At 35.6% G+C, this 16,969-nt stretch overlaps 1 protein-coding gene across 13 annotated transcripts in view; it reads right to left on the bottom strand.

Moving 5' to 3' along the window:
- PAM (peptidylglycine alpha-amidating monooxygenase) overlaps positions 1-16,969 on the bottom strand; it is a 263,682-nt gene that overhangs the window by 117,562 nt on the left and 129,151 nt on the right. For all 13 annotated transcript variants that reach the window (XM_069492649.1, XM_069492648.1, XM_069492651.1 and 10 more), the window contains one exon: positions 7,363-7,420. In XM_069492649.1, coding sequence (XP_069348750.1) covers positions 7,363-7,420 — 58 coding nt within the window. The remainder of the gene's footprint in view (positions 1-7,362; positions 7,421-16,969) is intronic.

Raw genomic sequence — 16,969 nt, 5'->3', positions numbered from 1 at the left:
ATGGAAAGATTCTGAAGAACGCACATAGCTAAGCGGAGGACCCAGAGATTTTGAAGATATCTATGTACATATAACAAGCCCTGAATTACCATTGGAAATGGGAGGAACATTCTTTTTAGCTAAAGATATTCATTAGAGGAATACTACAGACCATGGATAATTAACGTACTGAATAAAAAAGAACTGCCTTGCAAATTCAAGTTTGGATCTCAAGAACTTTGGCATTCTAGAATTGTTGCCTGTATATATCATTAGAGACAATTATTGTTAACCTTCTTTCTTTCTCCCAGTGGAATCATATTATATACCATAAACAGCTTATTTTGCATGCCGTGGTTATTTTCATGTTATTAAACAATTTTCTTCAATGGTACTTTTCAGCTTGGGCTGTACATTATAATTACCTATGGAGCTTGGTAAAAATACACATGCCCAGGGTCAATCCTATATCAGCCCCTTCTATTCTGCCATCAATATCACAATCAAATGTTCAGAGGTCATTCCTAGCTAAGTATATCTTTTAAAAGTGTCACAGGTGATTCTGACTATAGTCAGCATTTTTAGTGGCTGAATATACTCTATTATGTGAGTATATTCTGAGTTTAGTCAACTAATCTCAGTTAACTTGGAATCGTATTGTTCCTTTAAATGTACAGGGCAACTAGTAAAAACAAGGTTTTTTTAAAGAATAAATTTATAAAAAGAGTTTCCAGAGGTAAAATTCAGTTAATATTTCAGAGTTATTTTATTGTAAGAGGCCACCAGAACTCTGTGTTACATCATGCAATTTTAGTTGTATCATCTAAAATCCTTTTAGTGCTGAGGTCTGAAGCTGGCATGTAAATAAAGGCTCTAATGATTACATCCCTGTCCAATAAACAGTCTGTATTCTCTTGTGCTTTCAAGCCATATTCAATAATGAGAGAATTGGGAAGGTGCAAGGTTCACGAAACAATAATGTAAAAACAGATGTCATGATTTAAAAAAAAAAATACAGGCCCTAAAATCTTACTACTAGTATTTCTTTATTTCCAAAAAATAAAGATTATACTTTAAAAACCGCTCAAAGTAAGTGAAGATAATGATGCTCTAAATTGTGATGTAAGTGTAGGATATGATCAACTTTACTGTTCATAATCTTGTAGTTTGGCCAAACAGATACAGATAAATGTCAAGTTCACAGCACTACAGTCCATTTGCCAGGATGTTAAAAACCTGCAACCGTGGCATAGTGTGTTGTCTCCCGCAAGCTTCCTCCATTACCATGAAGCAATTCTACACTAAAATAAAGATCTTTTGCTTGAACATTTCTAGCCAGAAAGCTTAATAGTGAAATTTTCATTAATTTCTGATAGCATGGACAACGACGTACAGTGTATAAAGAATCCTTAACATGGTTTATGAGGACTTTAAGCTGCTGTTGCCAAATAGACCAAGAAATAAGACACCTGAGCAAGCCTATATATTGATTAACTGTAAAATGAAATAATCCTTACTTCTGAATAAAGGGATTTCAACACAAAAAAGAACTAAACTTCTAGAAGATATATCTTTTAAAATTGAAGTTTACTGTATATACCAGAACCAACTAAAGAATCAATAAATAGATTTTATCAGTCAAGCTATGCAAGATAAAATAGCACAAGTTTCATTAGGCCCTGTTTTTGTAATGTATTCCTATAATGGTCTCCCCCTATTAATGTCCTACAGAATGAAATCCATAGTCTGCATTTAAGGCCATGCATAATATTGCGCCAGGCTCCTAGCTCACCACATTTCCAACATGGCAACCCTTATATCCACTCTTCACTCTCGTCAGGCAGCTAGCCTCACTTAATAATCACAACCACTAACAGTTACTGAGGGCTTACCCTGAGCCAGGCACTCATTTACTCCTTACAAAGACCTTGTGAGTCTGGTCCTTTGTCCTCCCAAATAGATGAGCCTTAAGGAGAGAGAGTTGGAGTAGCTTGTCACGCAGCTAGAAAGTCATGCAGCTTGGAAGTGGTGAGGTTAGGATTTGAACACAGAGTGGTCTGGCTCAGAGCTCACTCTTCCAAGCACTATATGATGCTGTCTCTCATTTAAGTTCCTTCCTAATCATACTGTTGGGCACTGGAATAGTCTCTTCCCCTATACATATCCAAATAGGCCATCTTCCCAGGTCCAGATCAAATCTTACCAACCTCCTTCACAAAATTTTCTCTGACTAGACCGACTCATAGTGATCTTTTTAGAGCTGACCACCAAGGTAGTTCCTACAGAAATAGCCAAAATGGCTATTTCAGAATAACTGTCAAAATCCCATGAAGCCCTCCACAACTGAAGGACATCTATACATCAGATTTGATTCAAACCTGGGATGCCTGAATTGGCCATTTTACTGGGGGTAGGTGAGATGTCATTTTGATGTCTCTGCATTAAAATAGTTATGTTAACATTCGGTTACTTTTTGGTGATCACTGGATGTACCTAATTGAAGACATTCCTAACTCTCTGCTTTATAAAGTATAATAAAATGGTTCCTACTCCCCTCCCACCCTTTTTTATTGTCTAATGAAAGCCTAGAACTTGCTGGAGGATGTTATGTTGGAAACATGGATGTTTGGGTGACCAAAGGAGAGAGGACACTCAATAAATTCTCTGAGATTCTGAAAGAGGGTATATAGCAGCAACAACTCCTTCATGATTATGACCAAGCAAACTGAGTTTTATCTACTCATCAGAGTATCTTATTTGTGCTATTGATAATAACTCTTTCCACATAGCTTTCACTAAGAAACTAGAAGAGCTTCTTAGGGTGTTTGATGGAAGGTACTCAATAGTCATCTGCGAGACAGAGACTATTCATTATTCATGTTGGAAAAAAATTCTAAATGAAAAGAGAAAGGAAAGGATGCTCAGTCAACTAATTGGAAGCAGAAAAGTGACAACATGATTGCATGGGGATCCGGATTCATACACATGTACACACACACACACACACACACACACACACGTATTCTTCTATTTACCGCTGTCAAAGCCATAAAATGTGGATATATTGAGCAACGTACCCTCCATGACTTTAGTCTTTATACTCACACTATCTAGTGACCCATAAGCATGATCAAAATTAGATTGTTCATGCAGTTCTCAGAATATCCCAACATCACCTGATCATGTGCTTTGTTTAAGAAAGGTCACATTTGGAAATCTTCAAATCTGTAATAACTATGCAATTCTGCAAGCAGAAATTGTTTCACATTCAAGAGAGAAGCCCAGAAAATGAAAAACAATGAATCATTAGATTAATTTAATCTATTTCTAAATTCAGTGGCTTCTATCTCATTTGTATGGTGCAATTTGATAGATAGGGACCTGCCATCATTCACTAAGGAAAAGACACATTTATTTACAGGTCATCCATGTGAGGGAAAGCAAGTGGATGAAGATGACAGTCAAATTTCTTGGCTGAGTGGGCTGCTGTCAAAGCCAATTCCTCTGAGTGTCTGTAAAACACCTTTTAGACAGCACCACAGTTCAGTGGTCAAATGCAGATTTTATCATACCTTCGCTCATTCCAATTCTGTGATTTCTTATTAAAACAATAAACAAAAGCAATGCTCTAGAGAAAGCTATGCTTTATTCAAAATATAAAAATAATTCTCATCACCATTATAGTATTCCCCAAATACCTACTTTAATTTGCATTTAATAATTCAATACAAATATATAAACACACCATCCAGGTAGTATGTCCATAAGTAAACGTAATAGGCATATACACATATGAATTCCATGACAACTGTGATGGTATCTTCTCAAAATTAAAAAGTATGTTTAAAATGCATTAATATAACCAGTCACATAAACATAAAGCCAAAATTCTAAGTCATTCAAATCCAATTTTGACTTTTAATACCATCAAGAAAGTTTGTCGTAGTCCTAATAAGCAATGTGAATTGTACTCTGTAATTTTCTTCAGAAATTTGAAAAGTGCAAGGAGAAAGGACTTTTTATATGTTTTAACACTCTTATTCTTGTCTTCTAGAATTCTGCTAGGCTGTGACTTCCCTGAACTTGTATCATACTTCACATCCCCATTGCCTAGCCTAATAATTGGCACACAGCAGAATTTTAAAAGATTGCTGAATTAATGAACAAGTGGATTTTCTTTTTTTAAAAAAAAAAAAAACAATTATTCCTTACATTAAAACAAAAAACATAATTTAAGGCAAAAGGCAAAATTTCTACTATTTGAAATGCTCGGTTAGAAAATGGCCAAAAAAACCAAATGGTTCTTGACTGTTCATTCATGTATTCAGGAAGCACTTATTGAGTCCCTACCATATCCTGTGGCATATATCCTACTGGGATTCCAAAATTTTAAAAGACACAGATAATAAAAAAGAAGGTATAAAATAGTTAAGTGTCTTAAGAATGAACAAACAGAATGGCTACAAAAAAGTAAAAATTATTTTTTTTAAATGAATGAACAAAATATTATGAGTCTTTATAATTCCTTATTTTCAAACATATCTAATCTTATGATAAGGCATCCTGAGATCTAGAATTTGGGACAATCCACAAAAAGACTAAAGCCTCATTCTTTATGTTATCAGAATATCTTAGAATGGAAAGCCTTGGTTACCCAACAAGCAAAATTTTCACTTCCCAACGTATCAGCTCTATATCCAAGACCCTTTCCTTCTGCAAATCTTTAAATCTTCATGTGTATTGGGATTTATTTTGTAAGATGGTTTAAGGTTTATTTTATTTTTTGGCAGAATTGGCCAGAGTGTTCCCAGGAGGGAATGAAGGTAAGGGAATGAAAGAATAATTGCATTTGATGTGAGGAAGACAGAGATGTGCTATTGCTATATGTCAGTTCCATCTACTGTCTTGATAACTTTTCATTCTTCCTTTGTTTCACTATCCCCACACTCAAATCTGTTATAATGTAAATGGCATACAAGTAGGTTAACACCTAACTAGTAAAAAGCTTGGGAGGATAATCTTAAATTCTCCGACCCTCTGTTTCCTCTTCTGAAAATTGGCTTAAATATGCTTAGCTTTCAGTATCTTAAAGTCAGGCCCTAAGCAAACACTGTGAGGTAGGATGATGGTAATGGTCTAATGATTTATTAAAAAAAAAAAGAATTCCATACAAACTATTGTACTAGCACCTAATGAAATCAAAGATATAGATGTTCCTGTCTCTGTTTCTCTAGCAATAAAATGAGACGATCTATAGGGTTACCATAAGAATTAATGAGACAACACATGCAAAATTTCCTTTATTTATCCCCTTATATGAATGATTATTTGGTATTTCTCTTTGGTTTTCCATTTCCAGTTCCAATTTGCTTAGATCTAAACATCTGTGGTTGCTGGATTAGGTAAACAATGACAACCACAAATCACCTGGGCATAGAAAGTTAAAGGACTCACACTGAAGATGAAAACCCATTTTGAACAAGTAACAAAATCTTTAGTATACATGCAATCCTCCAAACAATAAAGAAAGGAAGAAATATTGAAAATAGTTATTAATCTTAGAAGACCTCTTAAAGACCTTAGAACTTGGAATAGTTTAATCTTAGAAGAGAGTCACCTAAGAAAATGCAGAAACTGGTTCTAATATAGACCTTGATGTGTTTCCTATGAATGTTTTACTTGACTGAATATATTCACTTGTACTTTTCAATTTTAAATTATGTGAAAGTAAACATTTATATTAGGTGAGCCATAACACATTCCAAGATATATATTTATAGTCCTTGGAGTCACCAACTCTAAAAGCATATACTACCACCAGCCCCCAGAAACAAACCAGTAACCTATTAACATGAGACCCGTAACATTGCTGTGACGCATGACTACCATATTTACACAGGTGTGCAGGGTGGTCTTCTCTTCAAAATAAATGTGAAACAGGAGGAATCAAGACTACCCCTCAACTTGGACAAACAAACTATAAATTAGTAAAGACAAAAAATCATGTAAAATTCCTTTTACAAGTAAATATTATTTTCTCCTAGGTGGCCAAAAATGTGGAAATGAAACTAAAGAAAGCTTTACTATTAATACTTTAATTATGAATTTATACTCTAAATCATATTTGGTGTTACTCAAAACACAACAATTAGAAACTTAAATTATTTTTGTCTTTAAAGTTACTCAGTTCAGGATCTGAGAGCACTGTCCTTCCTAACTTTTTTCTTGTTAATGTCCAAATATTATAAAAAACAACAGTCAGGCAATGCTCCACTTCTCGTGGTCTGATTTTCATTCTTAGGAATTAACTATGGAGCAAAGTTTGTTGAGACTATTGTTATAGGTTATATTTTCTGTTGTGATTGCCAGCAAAGTGTGTGGGGAAAAAATACATGCACAGTGCTCTGGCTTTGCAAGTCTATAATGTACATTCCTGTGGGAAACACCTCATGAAAATTCATCCCCAGACTGCCCCAAGACTACTGTACACATTTCACAATTCACATAATAGCCGTTTCAGACAGCCCACTTGAAGATTAGTTTCAAGGGACCAAAGTACAACTCTCATTACCATCACTTTCTCTCCAAAATCAACATCTCAAACCAGAAAAGTGACACGGAAAAAAAGCAAATCCATGAATAATTTGCCAATCACATCTCTTCCCTAAACAGTTAAAAGTCTGTCATAAGGGATGTTTAAATTAAAACAACCTAGATGGAAACAGATGGTGCTTTGTCACTTTTCCTATCTGATTCAAAGTCTCAGTTGGGGAAGGTCCTGTCATTTAAGACTTCTCTTATTCTGTAACATAAACAACAGAATGAGTGTTCTTTCTTCCCTCTTTCCCTCCATGCCTCCTGACCTCCCTTCTTCTCTGTCTTTCCTTTCTCTCCTTTCCTCCCTCCCTCCCTCCCTCCTACTCCCGTTCTTCCTCCCTTCCTTCCTCCCTTCCTATCCATCTATCTACCTGTCTGACAGGTAAAATCTTATATTCACCAATGTTGATTTTAAGTGCAGTCAATTTATAGCATGAGCCAGCAGGTAAATAAACCGTCTGTTGAGCAGAGCGGAATTAAACATCCTGCCACAGACAGAAAGCCAATACTATACAAATGGGACCTCACGGGATTGGCAGCCATCGACATCTGCATGCAACTCCTTAACTACTATTACTCGTGAATCTCTCCAGATACAGTTTGTAATCTTGTCTCTCAGTGGCTCTCTCTAGTTTGTTTCTGCATTAGGCATGATAAATGCATTTTAGAAACTGACAGTAAAAGATTAATATGCTTGTAACCATCAAAGAGAACCTTTTACTGATTTCGAATAGCTGCCTCCTCCCCCTACCCCAAACACACACACACCATCCAATTAATACTTACTCACGAAGGCTTCCTCATCCACTGGCAAACGCACTGACATGCAGAAGTAGGTATCAGACTATTAAAGAAAGAAAGATACAAAATCTGAATTAAACTGCTGCTAGTAAGGAAGAAATTATAACTATTACAAGCATGGCCTCTATGACTGAAAAAGAAGTACTGGTTCAGTGAGGTGAGGCTAACTGCTGAGTGCTGGGGGCAGGTTAGTGGAAGGGCTAAGTCTAGAACTTTGGTGCTCTAAAAGTTTTCCTAAGACTCTTTCCTAAACAACTTTAGATCCTATTTAGAAAACCAACTGCGAGTGATATTTCTAAAATTGTCATACTTAAAAGGCAACATTTTAGATGTTCACATAAAAAGAGTGGAACAATTAAATGCATTTGATTCTAAAATGGTAAGAGTTAGTTTTGACCATCTATGTTGCTTGCAAAATTAAATATTTAATTTCCTGAATCAATCTGCAAATCACCCAAATATTAATTAGAGAAGTATAATGAATAAGAGTTGGTCTTAAAATGTAATATTGTACTTGGTTGTTCTTTCTTTAACATTGTTATGCAGGACATTGAAGAAGTCAACATTAACTCAAATTATTGTGTCTTTGCCAGTTATTGGTCTCTTATCTAAATGGTCATTTTTCCACTATCAAATATATTAATATCAAGACTTTTTAGTGATAAAAATTGCAATTTAAGGAGAATGGGCTTCTGTTGATCTGTGCATTCCAGTTCCTTAATGGAAATCCATCTGCAGTAAAGTATGTGCTATGGTTGATAATATACCCAATACAACTATAGGCTTCACTCATTTAATAACTCATACTTCCTGGATTATTACTGCACAATCCTGGAATCAACCAACATGATTACCTACCAACGTGGACAGAGATTATAGATGACAAGAATAATTACAAACATTTATTGAGAGTTTACTATGTGCCAGTACTATTCTAAGCACTCTACCTGTGTTAATTCCTTTAATTCTCAAAGCACATTCCTATTATGTAGGTACTATTATTATCCCAATTTTACAGACAAGGAAACTGAGGCAAGTCAAGGTTAAGTAACTTTGCAAGGATGCCTTAGCTAATGGCAAAGACTCTCTCCTTAACCAAACTCTAGTCACACTCCTCTTAGCCCTGTTCTTGATTAGGCCTCCATCTTGGCCTACAAAAACTTCAGACTCTCAGCTCAAATGATTTCGTTTACAACACCTACCACCCCCAGCCCCAACACACACATTAAGAGACTTGAACAAATACTAGCATAGTTTCTAACAGCTCAAGGCTGCATCCCTTGGAAGACTCCGTCATCTCTTAAGATGACTGTTTAATAAACTTCCTTGGTGCTAGGAAATTTATTGTTTGTTCCAGACAAAACCTGGTAACAGGTATGGGCCCCTGAACCTCCTCTTAGAGCAGTTACTTTAGAAAGCTTGCAACTATAAATTTTTTGTCTGACCCTTTGAAATGTAAACCTTCTACCAGTCCAAAGTGGCTTCTCACATTGAAGGAAATAGCTATGTTCAGCTCCCAGCCCAGTGGGCACCTTGCTTTATTTAACCTATCACACTGTCTCCCGTCCATAAAGATACAAGAAGTTTGTTTCTCCTCCTAATAAGTGGCAATTAACAAACCCAGATGTCTCAGGCACATGGACGAATCCCCTTCACACCCCTTAGTGCTTTCCCCTCAACACACGCCAGCCTTTAAAAGGTCTCCTCCCTTTTGTCTTGGGAGTTCAGTTCACACTGGACCCTCTTCCCTACTGCAAAAGTTACTACTGAATAAAATCTGTTCTTATTATTTTAACTAGTGTCCAGCTTGTTTATCTTGGACACCAACAAGTGCAGAAGCAGGAATCTGAACACAGGCAGTCTATGCATTATACTAATGCATTACTACAGGTCATTTGAAGCAATGTGACAGATAATGGCTTAAAAGCAAATATAGAAACAAAAATTTAAAGAAGCTAAGCATCTATTTATAACAAGAAAGGATCAAAAGGTTGTGATGAAATGCAAATGAACCAGAAGTTCTTTTTAATTTGCACTCAGTTTTTGGTCTTACTTTGATTTTACTGTAAGCCAGCTCAAGTTGTTTTCGGAATAGGCAAGTTATATGCATAAATAGATACATCAAATTCAGCAAGTTGGTTCTCTTGATTAAAAAAAAAACAAACTAAGCACCATGATGGCTATATATAATACATAGAATAAAGAAAACTGCTATTTATACTCAGAATTGATCAGATTCATACTGTAATTCTTGTTCTTACTATCAGCTGCCCAATTTAAAATGATAGAATAACTTGGCAATGTCTTTCTTTTATCAATTTGTATTTCTTGGCTAGTAACTTCTCTGCTATTGAGAATGTGTTCAGATTTCAACTATTTCTTTCCTGAGCTCGTAAAGCCAGAAAGGAAAGAAAAGAAAGAAAGAAAAGAAAAAGAAAGAAAGAAAGAAGAGAAAAGAAATGAAACAAGCAAGCCAGCCCGCCTCTGTAGAATACCTGTATCCTACACAATTATCTTGGGAGAACAAAGTCTATATTAGACATGGCCACAATGGTCTACCATGCACCCTCATACTCTGATTTAGGATTTTACTTATGCCCCATTTTTCAAGATAAAGAATAATTCTGTTAGAAGGTAAAACCTTTTTTTTTTTCTAAAAATGAGCACATTTAAAAATACACTATGTATCAAATCAATAACTAGCCTTTAGCTGAAAGCTCTGAAGACCACAGTTCAATAGACTAGAGAAATCATAAAAGGTAAATTATTTTTTTCTCTACAACTGTAAAAGGCATTGGTGATTTTGTGCTGGGGCACTTTGGTACCATGGCTTAGTTTCTAGAATTAAGTTGGGAGCTCAAGATCTATGTAAGGAAAATAAGCCCCCAAGGGTTAACTAGAGAAGCCAGATCTTAAAGATGACTCAGGAGCAAGTTCTATCCTCCTCAGGCTGGCTTAGAATGTGTAAGGACTTTTCTAAAATGAACTACACTGTGAGTAAGTCTAACGGGCATTGCACCTTTTTTTTACAGAAATGGAAATGGATTCACAGAAAGCTCATTCATCTACCTAAGGCCACTCAGGTAGTTAGCATTAGAGTTAGGATTACAAGCCTTCAATTTACGCCTTCAAGACCATCAGAGATATAGTTTGGTATCTTTCTTGCCACTTTCTTGACATTAAGTTTTAATCTAGTTAAACTGTGATTCTAGCTAGACCTTTAAATCTTCACGCCTCTATTTTGCTAATTATGAGACTAAATTCTATATTTTAAATAAAATTTAAAGCTTTTCATAAGTAAATGAATAACTTTTTTTTTTACAAGATATGTAATTTGTTGAAGAATGGGGTTGGACAATGGTCTTCGCCAAACTATTATAAGCTCACTACAGCACAGGGAAAGAAAGATTATTTAGGTGATTACAAAATATTATTTGATCAATACAGGTTAATTTCCACAGCAGGTCACCAAAAATGGATGGTAACTTTAAATTTAATTCTCATGCTGCAAGCATCAATCAGTTTAAGAATTTAAGACAATAATGATGTGTAATCACATAGTTAACTACAGCAAACCCTGTGATTGAGCAAACTTTTTCAATAAAGCATAGTTTCCTGAGGCAAAAATATCAAGAAAACTTAAATGGTACACTTCTCAAAGTAATAAAATCATTACATCCCTGATATGAGCAAGTAATCAGTTGTGTTTTTCTTTTTTGCATGATGAACACCAAAAACACTATTTAACATAATCCCTGTCATTCTATAATATTAAAAAATCAAATGGTTAAAATATATGATCAGTACTTAGCATATGATAACCTTGTAAAAGGGAGAACATTTATTGAGGCTCCTACTTCATTCTAGAAGTTTCCAACAAAGTTATTTCCCATGATAACACTATCAGGTCAGTACTACAGATACCATTTTAGAGATGGAAAACTGAAGCTGAAGAAAGTAAGTACCTTGTTTGCAGTTTAAAAAAAAATGGAATTTGTACCCAGTTCCCTAAAGCAGTTCTCTTTCCACTAGGGAGAGATAGCTATTAAAAAGTTATTTTTCACACCTCACTAATATTTGAAAAGAAAATGTCAATTCTTAGACACAATTTTAAGTTGTTTACTTGATTAATGAGAGAAATAAAGGAATCAAAGACACATAAAATTTAACAAGAAGTTTTAGTCCCAGTACCCTAAATTTTCAATAGCACCTGAGATCATTTCATGGAAGCTTCCTGACAAGCTGCAATGAACTAGACCAGAGTAGAGCCACAGCTATTCAATTCTGTCACCATTTTGTTTCGGCAATGTTATTTGAAAACATATACATAACTCAGATCAATGCTTTTCTCTAACACATTCCGAAGACACAAAAACAGCACCTTATTGTCCATTGTAATAGTCTTTTCATTCAAACACACTGTCCTAGAAAGGATGCTTCCATAATTCAACCCAAACTACCAATACAACCTTTCAAAATTTTCTATATATCATAATCATGCATCCTCTTTTTCTCTCTGTGGGAAGAACATTGTACCTGAGCTTGGTGCCCAGAGACGTCTGTAAAATACTGCGGATTCAAACTTACAAGGCTCAGATACACAAAAAAGGGAAAAATAATATGAATCTACATAACCATGTCGCCCAGTGCTAACTGTTTTTACACATCAGCTAAATTTGAATCAAGAGGGATACGTTACTGCTGATGCCTCTTTATTGATGTTATTGGGAACTATCCAGGAAAAGCACATTTTTCTGATAAAAGAAGATGGTGCTAGAAATGAAAAAAAAAAAAAAGCCCTTATTACTAAAGAACTCCTATAATATTCTATTACTACACATTTAAAACCAGTAATTTTTGTTTGGGGAAACCAAAGGTACCATTCAGATTCTAGTACTGAGTACTATGATTTAATCCTGATTGGATAATATTCTTTATCGTGCAAAATCCTCTTAGGCTACCTTTCTTAAAAACACTATTCAATGTGGTGACACAAATAGGTGTACAAATAGACAACATGACCCAGTTTTACCTGGATATGGCCCTTTTGCTTATTTCTGTGGCTATTTGTAATTTGTGAATAGGCCATAAGCCACAGAAAGATTATATTGTGTATAGTAATGGTCTTTGGTAACTTTTCTCAGTCATCCCTTGTTAAATAACCAGAACAATGAAAAGGAAAAGAAGATAACTACAGAAGGTAATGGATAGATCAAAATAATTTCACTATGTATATGCATATCAAAACAGCATGTTGTATACCTTAAATATATACAATGATAACAAAAATAGAATCACTGGAACCATCTCATAGTGGCAATTGTGACTTTGTGCTTTAGAGTCATTGTTTAGAAAGTAGGTAGTACCTTTTATACTAACTCTAGATTGTGTACATTTTAAATCTAATCCAGACAAACTGTTAAAGAACCATAAAACCCTACATTTTCACATATTATTCATTTTGGGTTGGAACAACTTGAGTTCTGCAAAGAACTAATGGAAATCTCAGGATTGTTAGTAGTCCTGCCAGTCCAACAATGGGAAAGTACAGAAAGTGATCAGGCCTTTAGCAGGAATTCTGATTATGAGAGGAAGAAAGCAAATGGAAAATTATTTTTCAAAGTTTTCTTTTAATTGATCCAAATAGGTAATAGGATCAAACTATCTCCCAAAGTGACTTTAACACATGCATAATAAATTTACACAGACTCAGTGATGTTTGTCCTCTCTACTTCATCCTAGCATTAAAAGAAGCTAGAGCAAAGGAAAATTATACCAAAGCATAAAAGATTTTCTGGAGCAAAAAAACTCAGGTTTAAAAAATCTACCTCTCTGAAATCAGAATTTAAGACACTTAAATTTAAGACAAATAAAATTCTTTAAATTGCCACTTTTGTATGTAGTCTATTCTCATTTCCCTTTCCCTGTTATCTTTCCCTTATCGTATAAATTTTTCAAAAATAACGTCTATTTATATGTCTCAGGCTGTGGAAGAAACAGTCATAGTGAAGATTTTATGTTAAAAAAATTCCCAAATGATTCTCCAAAATGCTTCAATTTTGTCCTTACCATTAAGCTAACTCCAACTTCCACCAACTTTTTGGACATTTATCCCACTCTAGAATGTAATCTTTTTGTAATAGTATCTGTCTAGCATCCGCAGAATTTAGGATAATATCTGGCACATACTGGGAGCTCTATCAATATTTGTTGAATTTTACACATACCTCCTTTGGTGGAAATAAACTCACAGTTTAAGAAAGGCTGAACTAGAACCTGTGTTATAGATGCTGCCTAACTGGGGTTTTATACAATATCACTTTTTCATATGAATGTTATCCTTCAGTGGACTCATCCCAGAATCCCATTTGCATTTTTAATCTATAATCACACTGTGGTGGATAATGACAAAATTCTCAACACCAAGTAGCTCAAATGGAAGTGATTTTCCTGGTGAGGGCTTTCTTTGGGAATTACAAACCTATATGAGCAAATAAAGAAGGAAAAATATTTCGGGGAGGAAAGAGCTGTCTTACAGCTTTCAAACACTTTCACTTATGAATAAACAAAAAGGAACACACTAATAATGGTCTATAATTAATCATATATAACACAACAGAGTGGGATCCTCTTTGGCCTCCTGGTTATTGGTGCTGGCGGGTTTTGCAAGGGAAACCATGCTGTTCTGAACAGGGGTTAGTGATGATCTGCAGTATTCATCTTCCCCAACCTTAAGCTACTGGTTTATGCTCTTCATCAAGTTTCCCTGAATATGGAAGCAGCCAATTTTCTGAAACTTGTGCCAATATTAACACCCGTATTCACACCCATATTCCTCTCTTTTAGCACAAATGATTGGAAACTGACTCTATTTATCAAATCTGTTTGAAGATGCTTGAGAACAGAAAAGGTTCCACAATCACTACCCCAAACACCACATTTCTCTGCTAAGTGGCTTCTATTCAATACTGAGACAATACAGAACCATAGACGAGAAGTGCTGGATTTGACCAGGCCTGTCAACTACTTTACTAATTGAGTTGCATTCTATTTTCTTCAAGTTTAAAATGAACCATCAGCAAACAAGGTGGTCTTATCAATTTCTATTCTTTCTGTGCCTGTTCTAATATATCTTGCCATAGTCATCTCATTAGTATTTGCCTACATTTAAATCTCTTTTAATGCCTGGGTGGAAATCCATCTTTATACCCATCCATTCATTCATTTAACAAACATATGCGCTGAGCAACTCCCAGGAACCATACACTGTGCTATATACATAAAACTGTGAGCAAACGTACAGATGGTCTCTACCTTCACAGAGCTTATAGTCTACTAGTTTAGCAGGGGAATAGTCACACAAATAAATGTTAAATTTTTACTATTTTAATTGCTACATGGGAGAAGTACAGGTTGCTACAACAGCCAGTAATTCAGGGGAAATGATCCAGGTGAAGGAGGTTGGCAGTGTTTTAGCATAGGAAATAGTGTTTTCAAAGGCCCTGTAATTGGAGAGACCTTGGTGTGACCGAGAAAACAAAAGCCAGTACACACAGACAGAGGAGTATGTTTTAAGTTGAACTGGAGATGCAGATGTGGCACACAATACAGGGCCTTGTAGTCCACATAAAGAACTTTGGTTATTTTGTTTTGCTTTTCTTGACTGCATCGGAAAGCCATTGAAATTTTTTGTAGGAAATTGACATGGAGGCCAGCATTAATTAAATGTGGCTAGAGAAAATGCCAAGTAGATATTCAGAAAAATGATCATAGTAGCTTAAAACTAGGTGACGGCAGTGGAGGAGGGAAGAGGACATACTCTGGAGACATTTAAAAGGTGAGGTTAGGAGGCGGTGTCAAGAATGGTTCCTAGATTTCTGGCTTGCATGACTGACTGTATTAGTGTTAGTCATGGAGACATAAAACACAAGATGACTAGGTTTGAAGAAGATGAATTTGGCATTGGATATCCTGAATTTGAGGTGCTTTTGGAAAATCCACATGTAAATGTCAAAGGGGCAGTTGGGTCAAAGGTCTGGAGTTCAGATGTAAGGGTTGCCCTAAAGATGTTAAATTTATGCAACATCAAAATTGGGCGGTGATGGGTATAGAGGAAGCTGCTGAGCTAGAGTAGAGAGAAAAAAGGAAGAGAGAACTGACAGAGCTGTGAAGGGCTGGTCAAGAACAGTGGCCGAGGAGTTCAGAGAAAAACCAGGAGAGTCCTACATCATGGAAGCCAAAGGAATAGAATGTTTCAAGAAGGAGAAGGGAGTAGTTAACAATGTTGTTAGTCAAAATTCATAAGTTAGTAGTATTCTCATAGGTACGGCTGTAATACAATACTAATATTTGAACATCTACTTTTTGTGTTAATATCCCTAACTTATTTTAAATAACCTGGTTCTTCCCTGTGGCTTCTCCTAGAAGGACTGACTGGATACTCTGTTCTCACGATTCAGGCTCTTCTCCAGGCCTGGAAAGCTCAGTCGCACTCACTGTCCCTGGTATTTAGCCTCAGCCTCTAGCGCTGGCATCTACACTGGCACCAGTGAAGAAATGCCTGCAGCAATGGTACCTAGCAGTCACCACAAAGTTTCCCCACCAGCTCCTTCAGTGACGGTCCCAGGGTCTAGGGCAACTTGGGAAACAGGAAAGAAAGAAGATCAATGAAAAGAAAAATGAAAAAAACAAATAATAACAACAGCAACAAAAACCAAATACAGATTTAGAAGTCTGAAGAAAAAGAATAGGTCAGCAGGTTAATTAAAAAATCATGAATATTCAAAATAAGACAATGTGAGGAAAATTATCTGAAGCAATACCGGTGTTATATAAGCTCCAGCAGAGCATACTTCCACCAAGTATTGACTCTCAATGGATCTTTGTTGATTTTCAATACAGAAAACTATTCCTGTTCCACAGGTTAGTGGTGTCAACATAAACACCTGGTTTACCTTTTCAGCACGCACTGATTTTAATTTCTTATAATTCATCAAGAACTAATGAGGCGTTATACTACAAAAGTGGAAACTTTTCGCATAGAAGAGTAAGAAAACAACAAATATTATAATATTAAAATAGGCAACTTTTAGTAACAATCCAATGGACTTTAGCATACTTGTATAAATGTTACAGTTTTAGGCAAGGCTTTGGGTCTTCAGGCATTACCTATTTGTAGGAAGACTAATATTTTCAAAATATTAAGCTGTTGTGTTCATATTTCTCTCCCAAATAAATCATACTTGGTTCCCCAGCAGGCAATCTATTATGGCCCCAAGGAAGAAGGCAGGGCTAAAGCTAAGCTAGGAAAGGGAGAGAACATGACATGGAAGAATATCTTTCTAATTAGGAGGAAGAAGTAAAAGGAAGTCATCTGGCAAAGGGAGATACGTTTCACAGTCACAGGCATCCAAGATAATACCAATTAAGGGAACAGAGTCAATGACCCTGTTCATTTAAGACCTCTTCCACTGCCCAAGGGCATTCATATAAGACCACCTTTCCCATACAGCCAAATACTATAGTGATAAATAAAAAAGAGAGGAGGGGAAAGAGCTTAATAAAAAGTTAAGCTGATTGTCTTGAATCAAAA

The sequence above is a fragment of the Eulemur rufifrons genome, chromosome 17, assembly GCF_041146395.1.
Source record: "Eulemur rufifrons isolate Redbay chromosome 17, OSU_ERuf_1, whole genome shotgun sequence".
Lineage (NCBI taxonomy): Eukaryota > Metazoa > Chordata > Mammalia > Primates > Lemuridae > Eulemur > Eulemur rufifrons.
Note: the sequence above shows the minus strand (reverse complement) of the source record. Positions and strands in the feature narration are given on the sequence as shown.